At 37.9% G+C, this 14,399-nt stretch overlaps 1 protein-coding gene across 2 annotated transcripts in view; it reads right to left on the minus strand.

The window, feature by feature from the left end:
- Positions 1 to 14,399, minus strand: part of LOC117430424 (dedicator of cytokinesis protein 11-like) — a 136,899-nt gene that overhangs the window by 99,593 nt on the left and 22,907 nt on the right. For both annotated transcript variants that reach the window (XM_059001058.1, XM_059001057.1), the window contains exons 2-7: positions 11,260 to 11,376; positions 10,615 to 10,704; positions 9,693 to 9,775; positions 9,539 to 9,605; positions 2,718 to 2,813; positions 1,171 to 1,305 (exon numbers count right to left, since the gene is read on the minus strand). In XM_059001058.1, coding sequence (XP_058857041.1) covers positions 1,171 to 1,305; positions 2,718 to 2,813; positions 9,539 to 9,605; positions 9,693 to 9,775; positions 10,615 to 10,704; positions 11,260 to 11,376 — 588 coding nt within the window. The remainder of the gene's footprint in view (positions 1 to 1,170; positions 1,306 to 2,717; positions 2,814 to 9,538; positions 9,606 to 9,692; positions 9,776 to 10,614; positions 10,705 to 11,259; positions 11,377 to 14,399) is intronic.

The following is a 14,399-nucleotide window of genomic DNA, read 5'->3' on the forward strand; positions in this document are numbered from 1 at the left end:
TATGGATTTAGTCAAATTCAATAAAAGAGCCTAGGACTCTTTAAGGGTCCATTTCTCTAAGCTACAAGTATGTTTTCTCTAAGCTAGAAATAGTTATTCTTCATTAGAGAAAACAGTGGTGCACATTGATGGCCATTCTAGCCCCGATACAACTATACCCTTAATTACTTTACTGAATCAATTACACCTGTATTCAGGTAATAATCTGGTCATTATATTATTGATAACCACTAAAACCTGATGTGGCATGGTCACTGAGGGCCAGGGCTGTGCAAGCCTGATCTCAAAGCTTATCAAATGTTCAGATAAACAATGAACAAAAAAACAAACAAATAATGTTGAGAATATGTTTCCATATTAATATCACTGTATATATAAATAAATCTCAACAAGGTCCTCAGGTTCCTATTCAAGGTAATCAGACAGGCTCACTGTATTTTATTGCTTTTATTTTATTGTGAATCACGCTGGTGTTCACCTCAGGGGTGGTCTGTTATTAACATCTCTAAATACAATGAAAACACACTGAAAGTTAGTCTGCCATATACTGTAGCAGCCCTACATGCTTTTTGGAAATAAATAATTCAATGATGATATGCATTATAATTTATTATTTAGTTATCCAAAAAACACTGCAATCCAATCTCCGTATACAGTGTTCGCCATCAAAGTATAATCCAATCCAAATCCAAAGTGACTTTTTGACGACGCAGTTTGAAAAGCAGCCCTGCCTGCCACCACTGTAGACTGGGAAGAATTAGACAGCTGGTGCAGAACGTGCTCTGCTGCTTCACTGTGCACACTGGCTCCCATGCAACTCAGAAGAGCAGCTGGAGTGAGGAAAGCTGGGCCACTACCAAGGAAATTTCACACATCAAAGGAAAACACGGTTTGATTGATGTAGGTTGTAAAGACACATTAAGGGCAGCAACGATGGTACTGGCATACCATAGAACAAGGCAGGGGAATTAATAAAATTAGTCAGAAGATCAGCATATAACAATAATGAGAGCTGATTTGTACTGTACCTCGTGGCTCTGGGTAACCTGTTTAGAGAGCTCGACTCACTGATATAGGGTTAGGGTTTAAAGGGTTTCTATTAAGCTGTACTTTACTGTGTAGAACAACCTGTACACATGGTGGAATTGCTTGTTATATATATATATGCACCTGCACAACATCGATACAGGAATCCAGAAAGATGGATCCTTTGGTTTCTTTGGAATTCTTTTCATCCTTGTAAAAATTGAGGATGTAAGAGCCATCAGGGAGCTGGGTTAGGTAGACGTACCTCTTCTTGAATGCCTGGAAAAAAAATCACATGCAGAATTTTAAATTCTATTGCATTTCCTGTAAATCCATTGACTCCTTCAGAATTAGGACACAACGCCAGCCTGTTGAGCAGCTCAATCACATACAGATGCACCAGCTGTGGGGTACTGTAGGGTATTGGGTTAAGCAACTGAGAAAAAACAGGAAATTTAAATAATTGTCATTCCTGTTTGCCAGTTTAAGACTTTAACATAAATACAATCCAGCTGTTAAAGCTACTAAAGAAACTCGATAAGTTTCACAAGTATGTGCTTAAATGACTGTCTGGAATAACGCTCGCAAAGAGCTGAAACGCAGACAAGAGTTTTTGGATCTAGCAAAGATCCTTGGGGTTCTTTTTTATAACCTGCTGTTCCTTTGACCCAGATTGCACAAATCGTCAGAGATGACAGACTGCAGTCCTACGTACATTTAAAATCACAGCACTCCTCCATGTCACAGCTTCCAGATCCCAGGCTCATAATTGTATTAAATCGACTAAGTTGCAATAGTTTTGTACTAGTGGATCACACATCTTTAATATACTAGGCCTAGGCAGATATTCAAGGCAAAGCACTGCTTTACAATCAAAGAATGCCTAATATATAGCATTTAACACATATCGTAATGCTTGGTTTGAAATCTCATCTTTACTGCTTGCTTATTGTTTAAAGGCTTTATTTTATGTATCATTAAAACCGTTTTATAATTTACTTCCTTAAGCCTAATGAAATGCATAATTTCTTTTTTTACATCATTATTTTAAATAGTTGTTGTAATGCCAATGGCTTTGTTATTTGTTAAAGCAGACTCACCTTGCTTTAATTTTATCACTAACATCACAATAATGAAGAAGCTATCCTTTCCTAGCTTGCTCATTCCAATTATAGCCACGTATCTTTTTTCTGCCCAGCTCAAGAAAGTCAGAGAGAGAGGTTTACTAAGACAGCACAATTATCCTGCCTCTGCAACTCCAAAGAGCAGAGAGATAGTGTTTACTGACCTGCCCAATGACAAGGGCAGCGAGAGAGTGTTTACTGACCTGCATGTGGACAAGGACAGGGAGAGAGTGTTTACTGACCTGCATGTGGACAAGGACAGGAAGAGAGTGATTACTGACGTGCATGTGGACAAGGACAGGGAAAGAGTGTTTACTGACCTGCATGTGGACAAGGACAGGGAGAGAGTGCTTACTGACCTGCCCAATGACAAGGACAGAGAGAGAGAGTGTTTACTGACCTGCCCAATGACAAGGGCAGAGAGAGAGAGTGTTTACTGACCTGCACATGGACAAGGTCAGGACACAGTGTTTACTGACCTGCACATGGACAAGGACAGGGAGAGAGTGTTTACTGATCTGGCTTTAGCTGATGAAAGCGGTTTGTTGTTCTTCACTTCAAACTTACCCTCATGGTGACGGTGATGGTGCTGTTCATGTTGGCTTTGTACAGCCAGCCCTGTTTCATTATCCCTTGTTTCTGAGAACATAACGAAGAAGAGTCCTAAGAAAAGAAAACAAAGGAAACTTCATTGCAGCTCTGCTTAATAACCATACAGTAATATTGTGCTTAAATGAAACATGAATGAGCTGCCTCTTGGGATATATGTAGTGCATTCATGTGAGCACCTCTATGAAATCAATATGGTAAGCAATATAAAGCAGCAATCTGGTAAGAAGCAGGGCATTGCTACTGGCTGCTGACTGCGTTCCTTTGTAAAAGTCCCTAAATCAAAGGACTGCTGATTGCCATACTGCAGTAAAGGCACAGAATAGCAAAGTGAAGCAAAGTAAAAGAGCCTGGACCTTGAAGACAGAACATTGGAATAGGAACTTCTTTCAAGCCTTCTGACAATCCAGTGTAAAATGCAATGTAAAATGCAAAAACATTTTAGGATGTTAAAAAAATGTGTTGACTAATCCTGTTTTAGTTATGGTTAGTGCAGACTGCTAAATACATCTCTTATAACGAGAATTGAATCAAGTACCACCCGATCCACTTATCTTAAACGTTTAAAGCCTGGTAGATCGAGTCTGGAGGGGTGAGAATATTCTGAACACCGGCTATCTGCTTCCACAACAATACTGCAGTGCTTTCAGGGTAAATACAGTAATACTGCAATGCTCTCAGGGTAAATACAGTAATACTGCAGTGCTTTCAGGGTAAATACAGTAATACTGCAGTGCTTTCAGGGTAAATAAGTAATACTACAGTGCTTTCAGGGTAAATAGAGTACTACTGCAGTGCTTTCAGGGTAAATACAGTTATACTGCAGTGCTTTCAGGGTAAATACAGCAATACTGCAGTGCTTTCAGGGTAAATACAGTAATACTGCAGTGCTTTAATGGTAAATACAATAATACTGCAGTGCTTTCAGGTTACATACAGCAATCCCCGTCCCGCCACGAATCAAAGACTGATTCTCCTACAGTCTTGTAAATTCTACTGATTTATAATCTCCTTAAATTTGAGGGTGTAATAAAAGGGGCAATATATATATATATATATATATATATATATATATATATATATATATATATATATATATATATATATATATACAGTGCCTTGCGAAAGTATTCGGCCCCCTTGAACTTTGCGACCTTTTGCCACATTTCAGGCTTCAAACATAAAGATATGAAACTGTAATTTTTTGTGAAGAATCAACAACAAGTGGGACACAATCATGAAGTGGAACGAAATTTATTGGATATTTCAAACTTTTTTAACAAATAAAAAACTGAAAAATTGGGCGTGCAAAATTATTCAGCCCCCTTAAGTTAATACTTTGTAGCGCCACCTTTTGCTGCGATTACAGCTGTAAGTCGCTTGGGGTATGTCTCTATCAGTTTTGCACATCGAGAGACTGAAATTTTTGCCCATTCCTCCTGGCAAAACAGCTCGAGCTCAGTGAGGTTGGATGGAGAGCATTTGTGAACAGCAGTTTTCAGTTCTTTCCACAGATTCTCGATTGGATTCAGGTCTGGACTTTGACTTGGCCATTCTAACACCTGGATATGTTTATTTGTGAACCATTCCATTGTAGATTTTGCTTTATGTTTTGGATCATTGTCTTGTTGGAAGACAAATCTCCGTCCCAGTCTCAGGTCTTTTGCAGACTCCATCAGGTTTTCTTCCAGAATGGTCCTGTATTTGGCTCCATCCATCTTCCCATCAATTTTAACCATCTTCCCTGTCCCTGCTGAAGAAAAGCAGGCCCAAACCATGATGCTGCCACCACCATGTTTGACAGTGGGGATGGTGTGTTCAGGGTGATGAGCTGTGTTGCTTTTACGCCAAACATAACGTTTTGCATTGTTGCCAAAAAGTTCGATTTTGGTTTCATCTGACCAGAGCACCTTCTTCCACATGTTTGGTGTGTCTCCCAGGTGGCTTGTGGCAAACTGTAAACGACACTTTTTATGGATATCTTTAAGAAATGGCTTTCTTCTTGCCACTCTTCCATAAAGGCCAGATTTGTGCAGTATACGACTGATTGTTGTCCTATGGACAGAGTCTCCCACCTCAGCTGTAGATCTCTGCAGTTCATCCAGAGTGATCATGGGCCTCTTGGCTGCATCTCTGATCAGTCTTCTCCTTGTATGAGCTGAAAGTTTAGAGGGACGGCCAGGTCTTGGTAGATTTGCAGTGGTCTGATACTCCTTCCATTTCAATCTTATCGCTTGCACAGTGCTCCTTGGGATGTTTAAAGCTTGGGAAATCTTTTTGTATCCAAATCCGGCTTTAAACTTCTCCACAACAGTATCTCGGACCTGCCTGGTGTGTTCCTTGTTCTTCATGATGCTCTCTGCGCTTTAAACGGACCTCTGAGACTATCACAGTGCAGGTGCATTTATACGGAGACTTGATTACACACAGGTGGATTCTATTTATCATCATTAGTCATTTAGGTCAACATTGGATCATTCAGAGATCCTCACTGAACTTCTGGAGAGAGTTTGCTGCACTGAAAGTAAAGGGGCTGAATAATTTTGCACGCCCAATTTTTCAGTTTTTTATTTGTTAAAAAAGTTTGAAATATCCAATAAATTTCGTTCCACTTCATGATTGTGTCCCACTTGTTGTTGATTCTTCACAAAAAATTACAGTTTCATATCTTTATGTTTGAAGCCTGAAATGTGGCAAAAGGTCGCAAAGTTCAAGGGGGCCGAATACTTTCGCAAGGCACTGTACATACAATATATGAGGCTCCCTTGAGAAAGATATGTACAACATATCGAAGACCTTACAATATGCAACACGTTAAAATAGAAAAATATCCCAGGAGTAAAGAATACAACAAAAATATATAATACATAAAATCTATATAAAAATCACTACACAGCATTTCCAGCAGGTTGGGCACTGTTTACACAAGGCATTTCACAATGATGTGCTTGCCTTTTTTCTGGCCCATGATATTCTGAATCTAAAGCAGCACAATGCGTTTTTGACCCAAATGTCTTCCATAGAAATCACTGTGCATGTGCACTCTTAATCTGGTTTGTTTAGTTTTTGCTGTCTAAAATTTTTAAATAGAGGCTTCAGAGCCTCTGTGCTGATCCTGTGCTTTTGTATGTTTTGTTTTTAATATATTCATCTCACAGATCACACAGAGCTCTTTTTCATTTGCCATTTTTGAAACTATCGCGCAAATGCTGGTGAGGTGGTAAATAACTGCAAGGTATTTGTGTCAATTCTAGCGAATACGAACGTCTGATTTTTGTATCGAAAACATATTTGTTCGAACATTCGGATATTTGTCCCAGCATTAATTCATATATATATATATATATATATATATATATATATATATATATATATATATATATATATATATATATATATATATAGTGGCAGAGTGAATCTCTGCCTGGAAGCAATGTGTTGGGGATTGGCAGGGATTGGGTTAAATTCTGTCCCTGCCAAAAATGGAAATGGTACCAAGTGCACTAAAGATAAGACAGAAGACATAGTATTTAATTTATCAAGTAAAATTTGAACCTCATCCCAAAAAGCAGTATCAATAAAGATAAACTGGCCACCGAATTAAAGGAGTGGGAGAGACGCATGAGATTAGCGGAATATTTTTTCAATGAAAATATCTCAGATTCAGAGGGTAATTATGAGCATGGGATTAAGGTTAATAGTACAAGCACATGGACTCCTCCGGACAGAAGAGATAAATGGTTAAAGATATATACTGAAGTAGTTAAACATACTGTCAGCTTCAACAACATTACTGTCAGCTTCAACAACATGAATTGTTTTATATAAAGTTGTTCCAGTCTCTCCAACATATTTTACTTCATCACATTTTTCACAGGATATTCCATAAACAACAGTGCTATTTTTACAGTAGGTATTAGTTTTTAGTGGATAATGATATTTGTACTTTTGTCCATGTATTTACACACTTTACATGTACTAGTGCAAGTATGCTACATCTGGGGCTTTAAATACTTTTTCAATTTTTCTGAATTGTGTAAAATCCGCAAGTGTTTCCAAACTATCTTAGAAATATTAGGCAAAAGTTAAGAGTAAGTCATTACTAATGGGACTCTTTTTTTATAATCTAGTGGATCATCTCTTTTTAGTTTATTATTATTATTATTATTATTATTATTATTATTATTATTATTATTATTTATTTCTTAGCAGACGCCCTTATCCAGGGCGACTTACAATTGTTACAAGATATCACATTATACATTATTTCACATTATACAGATATCACATTATTTTTCTTTTTACATACAATTACCCATGTATACTTTCTTATGTTCTTATGTTCTTAATTCAGTGCCACCTTTCATTAATTAGAAATAAGAAAATTAATGAACCAATAGTACAGCACTTCACAAGTCAAGGACATGACATAAATGATTTTGACATAAAAGTTTGTAGTATTAGAACAGCTGAAATTAGACAATGTGACATATAGAAGAATAAAAGAAAGTAAATGGATAAATAGACTGAACACGATTATGCCAGCGGGACTCAACAGAAAAGAATGAACTAATTAACTCCAATAAATATATAACATTTAAATAAATAAATAAACACAATTAATTCAAAAGTTGTGCATACTGATGCGCTGGGGAGGTCAAATCAAGGCTGATCTTCAGAGCCAGCATTGCATGATAATATAAATATGTTTATATAAACTAATGTTAATTAGAATTAATACAGATTTAAAGATAGAAGTAAAAATGATGTCACAATATATAGAACGCCATTTCATCATGTAAGAATAAATCATGGATTTGAACATAAACAATAACAAGTTGTGAGAAACTCAGACCACAACATGGTCTCATTTGAAGTGATTTTTAAAACCCAAAAAGTAATGACTAAAGCTAAGGTTTACAATTTTAGAAACGCAAACTATGAAGGTATGAAACAGAGACTAACAGAAGTAGATTGGAGTAAAATAGAGAACACATCCACAGAAAAAGGGTGTCTGTTTTTTAAAAATGTAGTACTAGAGGCACAAAACAATTACATCCCAAAGGTAGACAAATCTAAATCTAAAACAAAATGGCCAAAATGGTTTAATAGATCAATCAAAAAAAAATATTCAGCGAAAAAAGACACTTTACAGACCAAAAACCAAGTACCAGAAAGAGTACTTGGAACTGCAAACACAAGTCAAAAAGGAAGTTAGAAAGGCAAAGAAACAGATAGAAATCAATATTACTAAGGGGGCTAAAACCAATTCCAAAATGTTTTTCCAATATTATAACAGCAAGAGAACATTCAAAGGGAGGTTAAATGTCTAAGAGACACAAATGGCAAAATCATAGAAAAAGAAAAAAAATAGCAAATATATTAAATGATTACTTTTCACAAGTTTTTACAAAGGAGGACACAGACAACATGCCCCACATGTCGACCTGTTCCTATCCAGTTTTAAATAACTTTAGCATAACACAGGCAAAAGTGTTAAAGGGACTAGGAGCTCTTAAAATAAACAAATCCCCTGGCCCGGATGAGATCCTCCCAATAGTACTCAAAGAAATGAAAGAAGTTGTTTACAAACCACTAACCAAGATCATGCAACAGTCTCTTGACACAGGGGTTGTACCGACAGACTGGAAAATTGCAAACGTAATACCGATCCACAAAAAGGGAGACAAAACCGAACCAGGTAACTACAGACCAATAAGCCTGACTTCTATTATATGTTATAACTTATGGAAACTATAATAAGATCTAAAATGGAAAATTACCTATATGGTAACAGTATCCTGGGAGACAGTCAGCGTGGTTTTAGGAAAGGGAGATTGTGTCTAACTATCCTGCTTGAGGATGCAACATTGACACTGGATAAATGCAAAGCATACGACATAGTTTATTTAGATTTCCAGAAAGCTTTTGACAAAGTCCTGCATAAAAGATTAATTCTCAAACTGAACGCAGTAGGGATTCAAGGAAACACATGCACATGGATTAGGGAGTTGTTAACATGTAGAAAACAGAAAGTACTGATTAGAGGAGAAACCTCAAAATGGAGCGAGGTAACCAGTGGTGTACCACAGGGATCAGTATTAGGTCCTCTGCTATTCCTAATCTACATTAATGATTTAGATTCTGGTATAGTAAGCAAACTTGTTAAATTTACAGACGACACAAAAATAGGAGGAGTGGCAAACACTGTTGCAGCAGCAAAGGTCATTCAAAATGATCTAGACAGCATTCAGAACTGGGCAGACACATGGCAAATTACATTTAATAGAGAAAAGTGTAAAGTACTGCACGCAGGCAATAAAAATGTGCATTATAAATATCATATGGGAGATACTGAAATTGAAGAAGGAATCTATGAAAAAGACCTAGGAGTTTATGTTGACTCTGTTGTGGGGAAGCTATAAAAAAATGCTCGGATATATTGTGAGAAGTGTTGAATTTAAATCAAGGGAAGTAATGTTAAAACTTTAGAATGCATTTGTAAGACCTCACCTAGAATATTGTGTTCAGTTCTGGTCACCTCGTTACAAAAAGGATATTGCTGCTCTAGAAAGAGTGCTGCCGAGCCACCATCGCTATCGCCTGGGGATGCCTGCTCGTCATTGTCCGGGGATGCCTGCACGGCACTGCCCGGGGATGCCTGCATGACACCATCAGGGGATGCCTGCACGACTGTATATACAGGCATGTTTAACAGGGTGTTCTGCTATTCCTATAACTGATATATACAGGCATGTTTAAAAGGGTGTTCTGCCTACCTCATCTTTTGCGTCTTCATCAATTTCAAAGACTTGAGTTGGAAGTTTTTCTGACTTAAGGCCTTTGCTGTAAAGAACAATAAGAATAATTAAAAAACGATTTGAAACAGAACTATGTTGTAATGATCCAACTTTTGAGAGGCTTAAGACTTACCAAGGAAGCATCCTGAAATCTCCGGAGTAAGCTTCATATTTGTAGTTGACTACATGCCAGTCCATGTTGTAAGTTTTTATACACTGTGATCAAATGAGGTATTGTTAGCTATCTCATTGTAGGATGACATTGAAATAACATTGTACTGTACACCTCCAATACTACCTATTTGGAAGAATCTTTAGAACCGAACATGAATTCCCTTCATAATCTTAATAAAATATGATTACATCTATGTAAACAAATTGAATAATAAAAAGTATGCATTTCAGCACTTTAAAATGCCTAAACTAACTTTAGATAGAACTTAGAATTGTTATTTTACATACAGCTGGCAAAGTGCTCAGACAGTTATATCACAGCCTACTCTAGCTGCCAATTATTGCATTGCAAAGCCAAGCTGAGGATCATGAGAGTTATACTGTGTGTACACTTTTGCAAACAAATACAAAGTGCTCCAGGGTATAGTGTAAGGCATTGGTATAATGTGCAGAGGTATACACAGTGTGTATAATGTGCAGAGGTATACACAGTGTGCATAATGTGCAGAGGTATACACAGTGTGCATAATGTGCAGAGGTATACACAGTGTGTATAATGTGCAGCGGTATTAACAGTGTGGCACTGAAACACGTAATTAAAGGTTAGGACTGCTAATGGAACTGTATTGAGAGAATCATAGACAATAGCTGTGTCCTATCTAAATACACTACTGTATGTCAAAGTAGAGGACCGCTTATAAGAAACACAGAAGTTACTCAGAGGGACGCTTAGCTCTGTGTTGCATTGATTCTGCTAAGCATTAACCCATATAAAGATGTGCCAGGTACAGTGTGCAGTAAGCCAGATGATAATGTGCAAAGCATAGACTCAGGAGTTTCTTGTTTCCTACTCGTAGCAAATATCCTTGTGAAAATGATACCTCTTTGGCAAACAAGCTTCGGGCCTCTTTTTCTGCATTCTGTGGCACTGAAGAATGTAGAGTCCTTCTGGGACGAGGAATCGACGAGCCCTAGATAATTAAATCAGTGGCATTCTAACATTGCAGTCCATCACACAATGCAATGTTGCATTGTGTATAGCCTCTACAGGTATTTCCTATAACATGTTTATCATATTATCATTTAACAAAAACATCATGTCACTTTTCTACCCCAGTAATTAAATGCAAGTCAATTACAGTATTAGGGTGCTTTCTGACAACGCACATTACACACAAGGGTACTCTATGGAAGGATGTGGGTGATTATGTCACTGATTATTATTAGTTTATTTAGCAAACGCCTTTATCCAAGGTGACTTACAGAGACTAGGGTGTGTGAACTATGCATCAGCTGCAGAGTCACTTACAACTACGTCTCACCCGAAAGACGGAGCACAAGGAGGTTAAGTGACTTGCTCAGGGTCACACAATGAGTCAGTGGCTGAGGTGGGATTTGAACCAGGGACCTCCTGGTTAGAAGCCCTTTTCTTTAACCACTGGACCACACAGCCCCCTATACTGCACTGCACTGCCCCTCACTGATGTGGGGCAGTGCAGTTTAAACAGACACAGGAAGAAGCATACCGACACATCGTCGATGGGACACAGCAGCAGGTCTCTGTGAGGGTCGCTGTGAATCTGCACTTTTCTTTGGATGATAACATTCTCATAATCCAGGGGTTCAATTATCTTCGGCTTTTCCTGTAAAACACAGAACAGCGTTGCAGTTCAAACAAAAACAGCAGTGAATTGCAGCTTCATATATTCATAGAGGAATGAAGCAGAGACTCAGCACCGAATTGCAGCTTCATATATTCATAGAGGAATGAAGCAGAGACTCAGCACCGAATTGCAGCTAAACTAACCAACTCGAGTCTAGAAAAGTTTCATGAATATCAAATTGTATGTAAAGCAGACTAGTAAAAGTAAATGAAATGATAAAGTGGCAGTAAGTATACTGGGGTCAAAGAGACACTAGCTCAAACTTCTTTGCTATACGTGGTGCTGTACAGGAAGTGTTCTGAGAATCTCTTTACACTGTACTGATGAAATACTAGGGACATGGTTACAACAGGGATATCATGTGGTGCTGCTGGCTTCACGCTAGCCCCATTGTGCAAATCGTTTCCTTTGGTAAACCAGTTGGAGTTCTTGTTAAGTGGCATAAGGCCAGCAGAGCTATTCCAGCCTTACAATTACAAACTGCATGCAGGTTAATGACATACAGTGTAAAATAACGAGTTGAATATTTCCACGCAGGCAAGTAAGCTAACATGTTTTGATCGTGTATCTAAGCAACCCAAGTGTACTAGCTCTGCCAGCTGTGGGAGGTGTGAGCTGCAGGAAGTATTAGTCAAGTTCTCATTTTCTACAGAGCGGCTCTGTCTCTTAGCGCCACATGTAGAAAGATGTGAAAGTAGCAAGTGAAAAAAAGTGAAAGTAGCCGGTCAGCACACTCACAGGTGTACTCTCAATTTCTACACACATTCCTAATATATCAAGTCAAGACATCTTTAAAAGTTTAAAAACCAAGATGTCATGCTATTCAAACTAGTCTCCTGAAGCCCTCCACACCACGCCCTCCAAAGCTGAAGAGCTATACCGTTACAGGACAAGTGAAAGTGAGCATTTACACACTAGGGTATCTTGTTCTATACCGGACACAAGATAAGTATTCCTCTCAGTGAGATGATCTGACCACATACTGAGAAGCTGCATAATCTCCATCCATAAAGGATTCATCTATAGGATGATTACAGGGAACCATAGGGGATCCATAATGAGTACTGGTGTTTATTCATATATTATTATTATTATTATTATTTATTTCTTAGCAGACGCCCTTATCCAGGGCGACTTACAATTGTTACAAGATAACACATTATTTTTACATACAATTACCCATTTATACAGTTGGGTTTTTTACTGGAGCAATCTAGGTAAAGTACCTTGCTCAAGGGTACAACAGCAGTGTCCCCAACCGGGGATTGAACCCATGACCCTTCGGTCAAGAGTCCAGAGCCCTAACCACTACTCCACACTGCTGCCCTATATATCTGTATATGTAGACCTGAAAATCAAAAAGAACCATGACAGCTGGTTACAGACATATTTTATAGCACGGTCTTGAGCTGCCAGAAATAAAATTAAACTAAAAGCTTTCTGATCAATTAGAAACAGCCTGCAAACAAGGAGGTGTCCTGGGATCATTAGTATGGAGCGCCATTTGTGCCAAAACTATCCGGCCGTTAGTTTGTCAATTTGTTTGTCAATTTGTTTGTGAATTCGTTTGTCAGTTTGTTTGTCAATTTGTCGAGCAATTTGTCCATAAATTTGTCAATTCATACAGTAATTCATAAACGTATTTGTTAATTCATCTAATCATTTATTAATTAATTTGTCAATTCATTACTACGAAAGGCTGTACAGACCTGCGAATTTCCAATCAACCAGACAAACTTCCCAACAACCAGACAAACTTCCAACTGTCAATCTCGCACTGTGCCGAAAACACTGCCACCTTTCTAGCCAATGGGAGAACACAAATAATATTTTAATCAACGAAAATCCAGCTTCACTCAAAACTGCTTCAGCCAATAATATTTAGAAGGGCGTTTCAAAAGATATTCTATTTAACAAGATACTCAACTACGCTGATTTCCAATGGAGACTTCCGTCTCACTGCGTGCAAAGCATTGAGGTATATAGAGAGTTAGGGAAAACAATTCTATGGAGAGTCAATGCAGGTGTACGAAATGTTGCTGGTTTTCGCCATGTTAAAAAAATGCACAAAACTTTTGAAGTAGATTTCCCATTTTCCCAAGGCCTTTTGAAGAAAAAGGCAACATCAGCAAATTATAACAATATGTAGTTATTATGAAAAATGCTATTTTCTGAGCACTGTCCCGTGCATGCACAGAAACATCGCTCTTAAGAAGCGTATTGATTAAATTATTTAACAGTCCGGTAACACCGGTTACTTTAGAAATACATAACAACATAAAATGTTATCAAGACACAGCAATATAGTACAGTAAACAAACTACCGGCATTTTTTTTAACGACGAAAACCAGCAACATTTCGTACGCCTGCATTGACTCTCCATAGAATTGTTTTTCCTAACTCTCTATATACCACAATGCTTTGCGTGCAGTGAGACGGAAGTCTCCATTGGAAATCAGCGGAGTCGAGTATCTTGTTAAATAGAATATCGTTTGAAACGCCCTTCTAAATATTATTGGCTGAAGCAGTTTTGAGTGAGGCTGGATTTTTGTTGATTAAAATATGAGTGTGTGCTCCCACTGGCTAGAAAGCTTGCAGTGGTTGCAGTATTTGCAGTGCGAGATTGACAGTTGGAAGTTTGTCTGGTTGTTGGGAAGTTTGTCTAGTTGATTGGAAATTCGCAGGTCTGTACAGCCTTTTGTATTAATGAATTGACAAATTAATTAATGAATTATTAGATGAATTAACAAAAACGTTCATGAATTACTGTATGAATTGACAAATTTATGGACGAATTGCTCGAAAAATTAACAAATTCACAAACTAACAAACAAATTGACAAACAAATTGACCGGATAGTTTTTGCACAAATGTCGCTCCATACATTAGTGCAGTGAGGATGTCAATTAGAAACAGAGTCTGTAAACAAGGGGGTGTCCCGGGATCATTAGTGCAGTGAGGAATTAGAAACAGCATGCAAACAAGGGGGTGTCCCGGGATC

Source organism: Acipenser ruthenus, chromosome 26 (genome assembly GCF_902713425.1).
Source record: "Acipenser ruthenus chromosome 26, fAciRut3.2 maternal haplotype, whole genome shotgun sequence".
Lineage (NCBI taxonomy): Eukaryota > Metazoa > Chordata > Actinopteri > Acipenseriformes > Acipenseridae > Acipenser > Acipenser ruthenus.